This window comes from Suncus etruscus, chromosome 1 (assembly GCF_024139225.1).
Source record: "Suncus etruscus isolate mSunEtr1 chromosome 1, mSunEtr1.pri.cur, whole genome shotgun sequence".
NCBI classification, from domain to species: domain Eukaryota; kingdom Metazoa; phylum Chordata; class Mammalia; order Eulipotyphla; family Soricidae; genus Suncus; species Suncus etruscus.
The window spans coordinates 131,834,646-131,848,818 of NC_064848.1; the positions used below are offsets into that span (position 1 = coordinate 131,834,646).

The window sequence follows — 14,173 nt, forward strand, 5'->3', positions numbered from 1 at the left end:
ATATTATCTTTTAGTTTTATTTTCAAATGCTATTTGAACATTAAACTGATAATTTGTGTTTCAAATATTAGTTTGTTTTTGAATTTCATTAGTATCTGAATGAAGCCAGTGATGTTGGATCCTGGGCTTTTCTAGACAAGTAGGCTTAGCATGAGGTAGGCCAGCAGACGACAAGTGCCATCTAGGAGCCACTTGGGGGAGATTACTAAATTTATTTTTAGGTGAGAGTGAGATACTTATAATGAGTTCTACATCTAGCTTTTACTCAGTATATTTTTTCAGAATTTGATTATTGAATATTTTTCCATATTTATGTTTTAATCCTATATCATATAAATAGTATATATTTTTACTCTCAAAGATTTTAATTTGCAAAATTTAGCCCATTTAATACTTTAAATCATACATTTATGTCAATATATTATGCTTTATATTTTATCCCAGTTGATTTGATGCTTCATCTTATTTTTAGCTTTCTAGCTCTATGTGTAGACTTAAATTTTCCCTCCATACTCCGTACACCTAAAACCTTGCCCATTATGATTTGAAAATTCATTTCACTTTTAATAATAAAACATTCATCTGTGATAATTCATCTGTTATTCAGCTGTGATAAATTGAATTATTAGAAAAAATATAAAATAAAATAATTACCTGAATCACAAATAAATGTGTAACATATGATAGCTTAACGAATAAGTGAATGAAATGAGCATAGAAGAACTACACATTAAAAATAAATCCATTCATGTTATATTTTAAATCTTAAATGATATATATTTGTATTTTAAAATATTAACTTTTTCTTTACTAATAACCTGAAAAATAAAGGACAATAACAACATATTAGATAAAAGTTTTAATATATATTTCTTCTTTTAAAATTATCCTGGTTTTGTATTTAATTTTTAAAGATAACTTTAAAGAGTAATTTGAGGTAGAAAAAATAACTAGCCTAGAGTAATAGTATAATAGGTAAGGTGCTCTGATTATGCTTGGTCCGGGCATCTCATATGGTTCCCGGAGCACTGCCAGGAGTAATTCCCGAGTTCAGAGACAAATGTAATCCTAAGTATCACCAGATGTGGCCCCCCAAACCCAAAACTAACATATCAAAACAAAAATAAAAATACCCTAGTTTGATGACTTCTGTAAAGGTTAAAAATCATAAAGATGTTATTAAAATCTTGACTTCCTTTTCTAAATTTAGCCTGATAACTTCTGTTTTAACATGTTTATTAATTAATTACTTTTCTATTAATTTGCTTTTGATTGTCAGTTTTTCCTTCTCTAGTCTTGTTTGAAATGGTAATGGACCTTACTTCCTAGTTTCTAGGTTATTCTCATCTCATTTTTGTTTGAATAACCAGATATTTATTTTCTCTTTGTTTTTAATAATTACCTTTTAAAATATTTTATTATAACATCAATTATTGATTATTTAAAAGCCAACAACCTTTTTTATTTAAAGAAAACATATCATAAAACATGTCAACATAATATTGTTGACATAACTGATCATAATACATTTGTTTCAGGATGACAGAAAGCAAAGTTATTAAGAAGTAGAAAGGGAATAGAGTATTTAAAAATGGGGGGAAAGGGATAGAGTTCATTAGCAGTTATATTTGTGAAAATTATTGTATCACTAATAATGTCATTAATGCAATAGCCGAAGGTTTAGTATGCTCCCATATTTTTTCTCTAGAGATGGGAAATACACTTTAAAAAAAGATGTGTGTGTGTGTGGCAATTGTCATTTGCGTAGGCACAGCAAAGTATAGAAGAAATTGTAAATAAGCACCTTTGACCTAAAAAAACAGGGAGATCATACCCCCAAAGCATGTTGGCATAAGACCAACTCAAGGCATACTCAGTTGTCCAACCCCCTAGTCATTCTCGGTGGTCAGCTCTTCAGTTTCACAGTTGTGTTATCAGGTTTCTGTAGTTATAATCATGGTTTCTATACAGGTTCTTTATTGAAGATCGGGTGTTGTGTAGTGTCTTCTGATTCATCGCTCCATCGGTTAACATTGCAGAGAAATCTGCCCTAAAAGAAGACTATTGCCTGGTTGTCAGGGTGATATAAGAACTGTTTTTGGAGTGAGTCAGTGCCTTGGTGGTGGTAATAGGGTAGAATTTATGTTCCTGGTGTTGGTGTGGGAAACCATGTTTGCTTCCGTGGGTGGTATCCTTGGTTCAGTGGTGAATAGTCAATGTCAAGTCAACTGGAATCTAAGCCAAGTCATTATGTCAAGTGTTTAGGATGTAAGTTCCCACTGCTGTATAAACAATTTTGTGTTCCCATCTCTATTAGATAAGAACTTGTTTGTAACTGTTAACTTCTCCCATTTTGATGTGCCTTTGTAAAAAAGGACAGTGTCACAGGGAGTTGTTACTAGTGCATATGGGGGCCCAAGGTGTCAAGATCAACAGTCCCTGGAGCATTTTGTTTACATGAACTCTGAACAGAGATTTTTCTACCAGTGTACTGTAGTATACTAACAACTAGCACATATAGTATATATAGTATACTACTATATATAGTGTAGTATATAGCACACTAGTATACTACTAGTATATTGAATGGAACCTGAGGATAGGGGAAATTGCTACATGAGAAGATAGGTTATGCCTATAAAGAATAGGTCATGCCTATTAAAGGGGTGTATCTAAAAGAAATATTCAAAGGAAATTTATATGTCCTCTTTAACTCTTTTAAAATAAACAGGGAAGGGGTAAGATCGGGGTACAGCTTCATGCTGTGGTTTGTTTTGTGCAGTCTAGGGAAGATGGCTCTAACAGTCCCATAAAAGAAAATGCCCTTAAGCAGGGGATTTCTCAGGAACCAAATCTGTTAGCAAGCAAAAGTCTGTGGTAAAGGGAGGTGGAGGCAGAGGGAACACCAAGAGCAAATCAGTAGCAGCAGACTGTCAGTTTCTTCTCATGCTGAGAATATGTCTAAAAGCCAAAAACCTTTTAAATTTTTTCTTTGCCCCTAATATTCAGGTACAATTGAGATATGATGGAGTTACATGAGATATTTTTTCTGTGTCTCTATATAGTTATTATCCATAAAACATTATTCTTTATCTTTTTTTAAATAATGGTAGTAATAAAATAAAACAAACAAAATAGCAATGTGTGTAACATATGCATATACATTTGTACCATAGCTAGTTTTTTATTCAAACCATTCTCTGTTAATGAAAACACCAAGAATGTTTGTATAGCTCTATCAAATGCATTTCTCAATGTACTGAGATATATAAACGTATAAATAATATTAATCAAATCACTGGTTCAAATGAAAATTATGCTTATTTATGAGTTTTCTCTTCTTAGGCAAACAGCTATAATTTGAACTTTAGTTCAAATATAATATATAATATATACAAATTATATATACAAAATATATATTATATATAATTATATAATTTTGAACTACTATTTTAATTTCTAATTTTGTACCACACATATATATCAAAACTAATTTGATTATTTATAGAAAGAATGAACATTTTATATAAAATTTTATTTTCCAACATCAGCTGACCACAACTTTGATGTTTTAGAATTTTTTTACAATTGCAGACATTTTTACACAAATACCAGATTTACTTTCCCCCTACACATTCAATCTCTAAGTTCATAGGAAGTTTCTGAAATGATTTTTCATTTGAAATATTACACTGAACCTTAACTATACCATAATGCAAATGACTAAATATTTCAGAAAGTCATGTTATAAATTATTTGCATGATGATATAAGATAACGCTGGTCCATAAGCACAATTTCAACTGTGGGAAATTTGATGAAAGCAGGAAGTTGCTTTTTGGTTGAATCTTAAAGAAAATAAAAACTCAGTTCTGATGGTAGATTTTAGTTCTTCTCTGGAGCTGCAGTAGTTATACCAAATCTGATTTAAGTCTTTCATCAGTTTACTAGAGTCAAATTTTATGGTGATATTTTAATGGCACCGAGAGCTTACCACAAGCTAGTCAAAACATTTGTACTTGTCATGGCTGGGTTTCATTACTGATTGGAGGGGCCCAAGAAGGGTAAGTGTGGAGGTCGAACATGGGCTCGATCCAGGTGAACATACCAAGCATCACAACAGCAAGACCCACAATTTTTACACCAATTCCAGCTTTAACCTTGAACAATGAAAAAATAGATATTAGTTTTTAAATGTCCCAAATATAAGGGTGAATTAGAATACAGTTTCATAAGTTATGTATCAGATTTATATATGCTTAATAATTAATGTACATTACTGATTCATAAAACAAGTAGTTGCTTTATTAAAGTCAAAAGAGTATGTCCATTTAATGTCCTTACTAAAAGATATTTGAGAATTTTCAGAGCTGTTTCTCTTCGTAATATGTAGGAGTCATTTAAATTAGAGAAAAAATACCTTTTCAAAAATGACTATTTATGCCAATGTTGAGTTTTGTGGTAGTAATATTTATTTACCACTCTTAAAAATTCTCTGACAATAAATTTATCACTTGTACGAGCAGAATACAGAGCATCCATCTCCTGGCATTTAATTTGTAAAAGGAAAGATAACCCAGGACATCACAAAAAAGTTTATATTGGGGTCATAAAACATACCTCCATAAAATTTATGAGGCTAGAAATTGAGTCAACTACCTTCTCAGATCATAATGCAGTAAAATTAGTAGTGAATTACAAACAGACATAGAGAAAAAATTTTAACACTTGGAAACTAAACAGCTCACTACTGAACAACCAGTGGGTCAGAGATGAAATCTAAGAGGAAATAAAAAAAATTCCTGGAAACAAGTGAGAATAAAGACATGAATTATCAGAATTTGTGGGACACAGCAAAAGCAGTAATAAGTGGAAAATTTATAGCTTTGCAAGGATTCATCAAGAAGGAAGAAGGGGCCTATCTGCAAATTTATTGGCATAGCATAAAACATTGGGAAATAATCAACAATACAAACCAGAAATTAGGCAGATGGAATAAAATAATTAAGCTTTAATCTGAAATTAATAAATTGGAAATCCAAAATAGAAATCCAAAAGAGCAATGAAAGCAAGAGTTGGATCTTTGAAAAAATAAACATCAATAAATCATTAGCAAAAAAAAAGGGAGAAAAAGAAACAAACTGAATTAGAAGTGAAAAGGAGAGGTAACTATAAACTCTACAAAAATTCAAAGGAAAATCAAAGATTACTTTGAGAAACTATTCAACAAAACAAGAGAACTTGGTAGAAATGCATAAATTATTGAACTTCTACAATATCCCAAGGTTAAACCAAGATAATCTGCAACCCCTGTAAGACATATAACTATTGAGACAATTGAAGTGATAATCAAAAGGCTCCCCCCAAAACAAAGGTTCAGGCACAGTTAGAATCACTAATGAATTTTTTCAAAATTTTAAAGATGACATAGTGTCAATCCCTTTCAGGCTTTTCCAAAAACTTGAAGAAACAGAAACATTCCCAAACAATTTTATGAAGCTAACATCATCCTGATAACAAAAGAAGATAGAGATGCCTGTGGTGGCAGCAGCAGCAGCAGTGGTGGCAGCTCTCCCTCTTCTCACACAGACAATATGGAGGCAGCGGAGGAGGAGACACATGGTTTGGCAACCAGCCACAGGGAGCAGAGTGAGGCTCTCCATAACCTTTGGATTTACATATAATTGTAGAGAAAAAAAATGACATGAAAAAAATCCTGTTCACAATAGTGCCACAGAAACTCAAATACCTTGGAGTCAACTAAAGAGGTGAAAAACCTATATAAAAAAATTTAAAAATACTGCTTCAAGAAATGAAAGAAGATATAAAGAAATAGAGACATATACCCTCTTTATAGATTGGGATGATGAACACCATTAAAATATTCCCAAAGCATTGTACAGATTTAATGCAATCCTGATAAGGATACCCATGCATTCTTAAAAGAAGTGTATCAAATTCTTCTGAAATTCAATTGAAGCAATAAGCACCTTAAAAAGCTAAATCAATCCTTATGGAAAAGAAGATAGGAGGCATCATTTCCCCCCATTTTAAATTGCACTACAAAGCAATAGTAATTAAAACAGCATGGTATTGAAAAAAAGACCTCAGAGCAATGGAATGGACTTGATTGTTCAGAGAATGTATTTAGACATACAATTAACCTTTGCTAAAGGGGCAAGTAAAGGAAAGCAGAGAAAGGAAAGCCTCTTAACAGGTGGTTTGGGGACAACTGGTCAGCCACATGCAAAACTGAGACTTCAGATATCACTTTAGCACCATGCAAAAAAGGTCAAATAAAAATGAAATAATTGATATCAGACCTGAATAAGCTATAAAAAGAAAATCATAGGAAAACATTCTAGGATATTGAGATAAAAGGCATCTTCAAGGAGGACATAGCTCTGTTCAAGCAAATAGAAGCAAAGGTAAGTGGAATTACAATAAAAAAAGAAGTGTCTTCATTTTAAAGGAAACAGTTTCTAGGATACATCCATGGAAGGAGAGAAATTATTCACCCTATATCCAACTCTTAATGTCTAATATCTAAGATATACAAGGTACTGATAGAACCTCACAAGAAAATAAACCTAACACCATCAAAATAATTGGTACAAGAAATGAACAGACATTTCCTCAAAAAAAAAAAAAAACACAGATGGCCAAAGGCACATGAAAAAATGCTTCACATCACTAATCATCAGGGAAATGAAAATCAAAACAACAATAAAGTATCATCTCACACAACAAAGACGGTCACAAATCATGAAAAGAACAAGAACAACCAGTGCTTTCATGGATATAGGGAGAAAGAAACTCATATTCACTGTTGGTGGGAATGCTGTCTAGTTCAGCCTGTATGAAAAACAATATGGAGATTCTGCAATAGGGCAGGGGAGGAGGATATGAGATGCATGCTGGGAACAGGGGGAGAGGGAGGACAACATTGGTGGTGGGAATGCCCCTGATTCAATGTCACTATATACCTAAAATTTTTACTGTGAATGATTTGCAATCCACACTGGTCAAAATAAAAAATCATAATAAAAATTAAAAATAATAAACTGGAAATTCAGTTGCCATATGATCCAGTATCATCACTGGTAGGGATATACTCCAGAAACACTAACACAAATTAGAAAGTCCTTTGCACTCCTATGTTCATGGCAGCACTATTTATAATAGCTAGAATCGGGAAACCACCCAGGTGCCCAACAACAGGTGATTGTCTAAAGAAATTGTGTTATATTTACACAATAAAATACTATGCAGCCATTGAAAAAATAAAGTCATGAAATTTTCCTATACATGGATATATATGGATATATAGGCATGTATTATTATGGTATATAACTGCTCTATGCTAAATAATTACTATATATTTATGAAGAGGAAATAAAAATAGATGAGGACAATGAAGTAAATAAGGAGGAGGAGGTGAAAAAAGAGAAGAGAAAAAGTGGAGGTGGTGGAAGAGGAGGTAGAAGAGAAAGAGGAGATGAAGGAAGAGGAGGAAGAAGAGGATAAGAAGGAGAAAAAGAAGGAAGGGGAGAAGAAGAAATAAAAGAAGAACAAAAAAGAAGAAGAGGATGTGGAAGAAGAAAGAACAAAAATGAGAAAGAGGAAGAAGAAGTTGATCAAAAAGAGGAAGAGGAAGATAAATTGGTGTTGGGGTAATTGCAGTATTGAAGAGTAGTGTACATTCTATTACTGAAATCCAACCATGAACATTTCCTTAATTATGGTGCTAAAAATGTATATTGAATCTAATAGCATTCTTTAAATTAACTTACCATGTCAATCACTTTTAGATGGCCATATGAAAATACAATAGCATTGGGTGGATTTGATACTGGTAGGAGGAATGAAAATGAAGTACATAGAGTAGAAGGTAACAAGATATAGAGAGGATTCATTTGAATGGCTTCAGCCTGTTGGGGAAAAAATGTCTATGAAAAACTTATATAGGCACCACACCTCATAGTAAGCAAAATTACTAAATTATATCTTTCCAGATAAAATGTAAAGATATACAATTATAGGCATAAATGAAATCTAAGAATATTTTTCAGAAATTTCTTTTTTGTTACATTTTATATAATTACAGCTATTTATTTATGTTTATTTATTATGGTTCAGTCAAGCTATAAAATAAAAATGTTTATTCCAGAAACTAAATAGAAACATCTATTTTTAATTTAGTATTAGGTGCTAAACTAAGTTTTATGTATATAAATACATACATATGAATGCTTATATGTATGTTAATTTGTTTATATATAAATAGAACATATATGCACACTTAATATGCTATATAATATACAAAAAGTGTATCTTTTCTTATATACTAATTTTGACAGTGACCTTATGAAACGCATACTATAAGCCTAAATAGCAGATGAAGAAACAGACTTGAAATGGTTAAAGTAACTTGCCTATAAGCACAGCTATCAAGCAGTGGAGCTTAGGAATGGATTCATATTCTTTCCAGCTCTAAATCTTCTTATCAGACTATTATCTTAACTATTATCTGTGACATGGATAACTAAAAACTTACTTAACAATATTCACAAAGGGTGAGTTGTTACTTTTTTAATTCATCACATAATTGTCTAGCACTTTATGTTTAGGAATAAAAATCAAGAAAAAAACATAATGAAAGTATACAAGCTTCTTATATTTATATTCTAGTTTGTGATAGAATATCAAAATATAACTGTTGAGTTGGTAGCAGAAGAAGTCCAGAAGGACAATCTTTCTTAATTTAAAGTGTTTTACTTACATCAAAATCATCTGTCTCCAAAATATTTTTTACCTTAAAGCTGTTACTTATAATCAATAATTGGGTAGGGAGAAGGGATGGATAACATACTTTTTCTCTGACCTTGAGAATATGCTTTTTTTTAGTTATCTTATTAAAATGCTTTCCTGTGCCTGGAGAGTAAACTTAGATTTTCATTCACCTGCAGATAACATATAATGAATCACTTTCTAGAAATTTAGGAATAATCTGGATAGAGAGTGCCAATATTAGTGATAGAGATCTAAATACTAAAATTACTAGGAAACACTGAATTGAAAGTCTTAATATTGGAAAAGAACTAGGCTGACCCTTCTATTTATCTCTGAAAGAAAAACCTGTACAGTATGAATGAAAGTTGTTCACTTAATGTTAGGCTGCCTGAGACCAGGATGGTCTCTCAGTGGTCAGGAGCACATGCTATACATGCACTAGGATATGAGTTTGAACTCCAGTTTCATGTGCACTACCCAAGTACCTTTGTGTATGGCTGTGGCATCCTCTAAACACCACAAGTATTGACCAGTTGACTTCCAATATCATTGGTTTCCTCCAGTGGTATGTTATTAATGAGTCTGAGCAATGAACCACCCAGCCTGGTTTCCTAAATCTCACCAGAAGAGGATCAGGGGATCCTCAAGAAAAATTAGGGATATTATATTCACCCCACATACAAAATATGTGATACTTGAGCCAAGAAGAAAATAGTTCTAATATTAATACAAATATATAACACTTATGAGAAAACAACATGATAAGTAAAATAGAATGCTGATCTATTGATGAAGAATGTAAATGGGATCAATGAGACACTCACCAGTGGGGATAAAATTGGGAGAAGAAGAGTGATGGTAGCAGGATTGCTTGCTACTTCTGTTAAAGTTGTGACCAGCAAACATGATATAAGAATTATTAGCCATCCTGGTAATGAACCTAAAGGAGATAATTTATTTGCCATCCACTTGGATAGTCCTGATACCTGAAAGAACACAATTGTATATGTTATTCATTAATAATTTATTTTATTCAGGAACAATTTAAATATATTTAAAACATAATTTAGCTCTGAGGCATGTTTCTGAAATGCAACTTTAATCTCACAGTTTATGTGTATTAATAGGTGTAGGTTCTCTGATTGCAGAATTCATTCATATTTTAACATTGATGACATGTATTTGGTAAATAATTGTCTTTATTTTTAATTTAATTTTAAAATTTCTTTTCTTAATCTATATGAACATTTTAATAATATTTTAGCTCCTAATCTGAGTCCTAAAGGGAATGATTTTCATTTGTTTTTTCAAAAATATTTAGGTAGATCTATGTTTAGGTATTTATAAATATTTTAAAAAATTGTCTTTTTCCTACCTTCCAAATTTATTTATTTTTGGTCTTAGGTTTTTCTTTTAATGTCACAGCTGGTAGTGTTCAGAGTCTATTCCTGTTGTATTCTTTAAGTTCTGGGAAGTTCCTTGTGGTATCTGGATCTAAAGTTATATGAAAGAATGCATGGTAGCTCTTTGGGCTATAAAAACATACCAAAATGTGTGTTGTTTTAATTTGTTTGGTTTTGATTTTGATATTTAGATAATCCCAGTTTGTTGCTGATGGAATTGCTCTGGCAGTGCTCAGGGGAACTAGCATTGCTCAGGGGAACTACAGCACCAGGCATCAAACCAGTTTCTACCATGCAAAGCATGCTCCATTCCTTTAGGTTATTTCTACAATCTAAGTATCAAGTTATCATGTTATTCCCTCACTGAGACAAGAGGTTTAATCAATATTATACTGCTTCCCTTTTAAACTTAAATAGGTAGTTCTAGGTCATCAAACACCTGCAAAAACCTATGATATAGTAGAAAGTAACAAAAAGTACTGTAAAAAAGACTTTATAATAGGTAACTGAATCCAGCCATCTAGGTTTTTTGTTTTTTGTTTTTTGTTTTTAAGCTAGTTTTGTTACAGAATGAATCTCAATTTTTCTATCCTGGAAGAAGAGAGACTTTGGCTGAGGAGTCTGGACTGGAGTTAGCTTCTAGAAAGCCCATAACTTCTTATATACTTTTAAAGCTATTCTTTATTTTTAGTTCTGTCTTTTCTCCAGGTTTCAATTCATCTGCTACTTCTAATTTCTAAACTCTCTTGGGATTCTGTGGTTAAATCTGATTGTTTCTTTCTGGATCTTCCCCTTGCAGGACCTTAGATTTCATTTGTCAGTCAGTCATGTCTCAAGTAATTTATTTCTGTTTTTTGTTTTTTTTTTTTTTTTTTGGTTTTTGGGCCACACCCGGTGACGCTCAGGGGTTACTCCTGGCTATGCGCTCAGAAGTCGCTCCTGGCTTGGGGGACCATATGGGACGCCGGGGGATCGAACCGCGGTCCGTCCTAGGCTAGCGCAGACAAGGCAGGCACCTTACCTCTAGCGCCACCGCCCGGCCCCAAGTAATTTATTTCTATCTTCTAATTTTAATCTCTTGTATGTTATAATTCCTATAAAACTAAAAATCATTTTAATGAGTGGACATTCTTGTTCTATTATTGCAATTTTAATGAGGATCTGAACAAAGTGCTGTAATTCCTCCAAGTTTAGCCAAAGTAAAAACCTAGAGGAAGGTATAAGAAAGGAAAAGGAGGTCTGTTATTTTATGATAAAATTTGAAAGTAACTATCAGGTCGAGTTTAATCATGACAAACAAACAAACCAATAGTCTTAAAGTACATTTAAGACTGGGGGAATTGCAAGGAAGTGAATGTGTTAGTGTCTTACTGCTTCACAGTTCTCATGTAGAGAGTTGCTACGTCTAATATTTGCCAAATTAATTATAATTTGGAACAAAATTTTAATGAATTTATGTAATAGGCCAGAAGTGAGCTCAAGCAGAAGTGCACCTGCGTTTCTTGTACAAGACTTCAGCCCATGATTCCCAGAGCATAGATTGACAGTGATGATCATCTGAGCATGGAGAGAAAAAACTAAGACTAAAAATAGTTATTTAAGGTAATATTGGTTTACAATATTGTATATGATTTAGAAGTACAATTTTGTATCTCTGGAATATAAAAGCTCCTATAATACATCTACCACTAACATACTAATATATAAAAAAAGAATTTTCTCCAGATCTTTGTACAAAGCCCTTTTCTATATTTGTTTATAACTGTGGTAAGGGAGCACATTAATTCATTATTACCATCTAGTTCATATTGAATGAACCATCAAGGTTCATTCTAGGTTTAACCTAAATAAGTGATTCTATATAGTAGGATCTTTATAGCATATTATATCTCTTCAATTTTTGAAATCCTTCAAGTGATAGTCTCTGATATCAAGAATGTCTATAACTTCTTAATTGTTTAGATTCTACTCTTCTAGAGCCTGGTCAATGCCTTTAAAATAAGTTTTAGTGTCAAGGATCAAATATAGACTAACAGTCTGGGAAGAATATATGAACAAAGTTCACGTCAATGCCAGAATTGCTTATTCTGATTTTCTCATAAGTCAAATTAGCAACCACAATAATGGATGTTACTTATTTTGAGAAACCAGTGCTCACTATGACATTGGATAAAAAATGTTTTACATCTATTTCGATCAGTTATATAGAAGCAGTATATTAGGCTGCCATATCTAGATTTAAAGCTACTTTCTTAGTGGCACTCATAATTATTACTTAAAAGTATTTTGTCTACTCTTAAAAATATAGAGTATCCTTTCTAAAGCCCATTATTCAAAATCTATCAAGAAGAGTTGACAATAATATAAAAATCAGTCTCCCTAAGAATTATGAAGAAGAGAACAAAATAGTTATTTGTCCTGAGAAGTATAAAAATTTTAATTCGTAGAAACTTAAAAGCTGGTTACCACACTTCTATTAACAGGCTTTTTAAAAAGATTGATGACCAAATATAAAAATAGAACTGTTGTCAATATTTATCTTTTGTAGAAGGCTATAAAATTTAAAAGAAAGAAGATTTTAATTAGTTTAAGAGGAAACATTTTTTTTGGACTTTTGGAGAAGATTCTTTTCTCATCAACTCACAAACACCAGAAAACTTTTGAAAAACAGAACCTTTCCAGGCTTATACTTACTAACAGATAAAAAGTATCTGAATAGATAAGCTCAAGTTATACCTGATTTATTTTTGGTCGTGATTTTACTTCTTTCTCCAATTAGACACACTGCTAGGTGATTTTTAAATTTCATTCAATGAATATGTATTAAATACCTTTAAAACCACTAGTATTTTTCATTTTCTTACTTTGACCTAATTAGGATCATAGTGTGTATTAGAGAAGTTTGAATGATTCAAATTTTCATAAATATGAGAAAGCTATAATCTCCATAACCCCAACAAGTTTCACTAGAAGTAACTGTTCACAATATTTGAAAAACTTTTTCTTATACTATGGTTTTCATAGATTAAGTATATGTATATTATACTCATGGATAAAAACTATGATCTTTTCCTCATTTATTTTGATATTCTAGGATACCCTATGAATTTTATTTTATACTTGGAGGCTGGAAAATTTTTGAAGACTTAATTTCTCTCAACTGTGTGGTATATTTTCTTTATTTGTATTATATATTTTCTTCGTTTCTTCTTTGTGTTGTGTGAGGGAAGTATTCATGGTAAGCTTAAAGGCACTATATGGGATGTCAGAGATGAAACTGGGGTTGGCTGTGTGCACAGTGTGTACCACTGAACTATTGCTTTAGCTCCACAGAATGTCTGTCTTTTTTTTTGAAAAGTTTAGATAATTGTTAAGTATACTAGACACACAGAATTACCTCACAGCCATCAGCCAAGGCAAACCCTCCACCAACAAGAATAGCTATGTCCCAGGGCATGAATGACTGGAATTCTTTCCAAGTAATCAATGGAGAATAATCGAAAGCAACTAGGAAAAAAATGTTTTAGAGTTATACATTACTTAAAATATAATATTTTGACAAGTTTTGATTATTCTAAGTATCTATCATATAAGTTCTTATTATTTCTTTATTTTTAATATAGGGATTTGGTCTAAACTTTGAGTAGTGACCACTTTATGCATTCTATTATAAAATATTTTTATTTTAGAGATTTATGTTATATTAGTGAATAAATTTAAATGAACTATAAAATATAATTTGCATACTATTGCTAATTTCATTAACATGTTTGCTTAAGGTAAACAGCATGTTTGGCTATATCTTCGGGCTATGTGAAATACTTTAATAAATAATAGTTATAATTCATCAGTAAGGCTTTGTAATTATAGTTCATTAATACTTGTTTGAGCCCTTTTTTCAAAAATGATCATAATTATGGATTCAACTAAATTTGACATCAAAATAATTCAGTTCTAATAAAATTTTACTATTACTTA

General features: G+C 31.7%; 1 protein-coding gene across 1 annotated transcript in view; it reads right to left on the bottom strand.

Annotated features, from left to right (window-relative positions):
* Window positions 1-4,021: 4,021 nt before the first annotated feature.
* The window catches only part of SLC13A1 (solute carrier family 13 member 1), a 77,017-nt gene continuing 66,865 nt past the window's right edge, over window positions 4,022-14,173 (bottom strand). The window contains exons 12-15 of the mRNA XM_049779257.1: window positions 13,593-13,702; window positions 9,617-9,778; window positions 7,793-7,930; window positions 4,022-4,159 (exon numbers count right to left, since the gene is read on the bottom strand). Of these exons, the coding sequence (XP_049635214.1) occupies window positions 4,022-4,159; window positions 7,793-7,930; window positions 9,617-9,778; window positions 13,593-13,702 (548 nt within the window). The remainder of the gene's footprint in view (window positions 4,160-7,792; window positions 7,931-9,616; window positions 9,779-13,592; window positions 13,703-14,173) is intronic.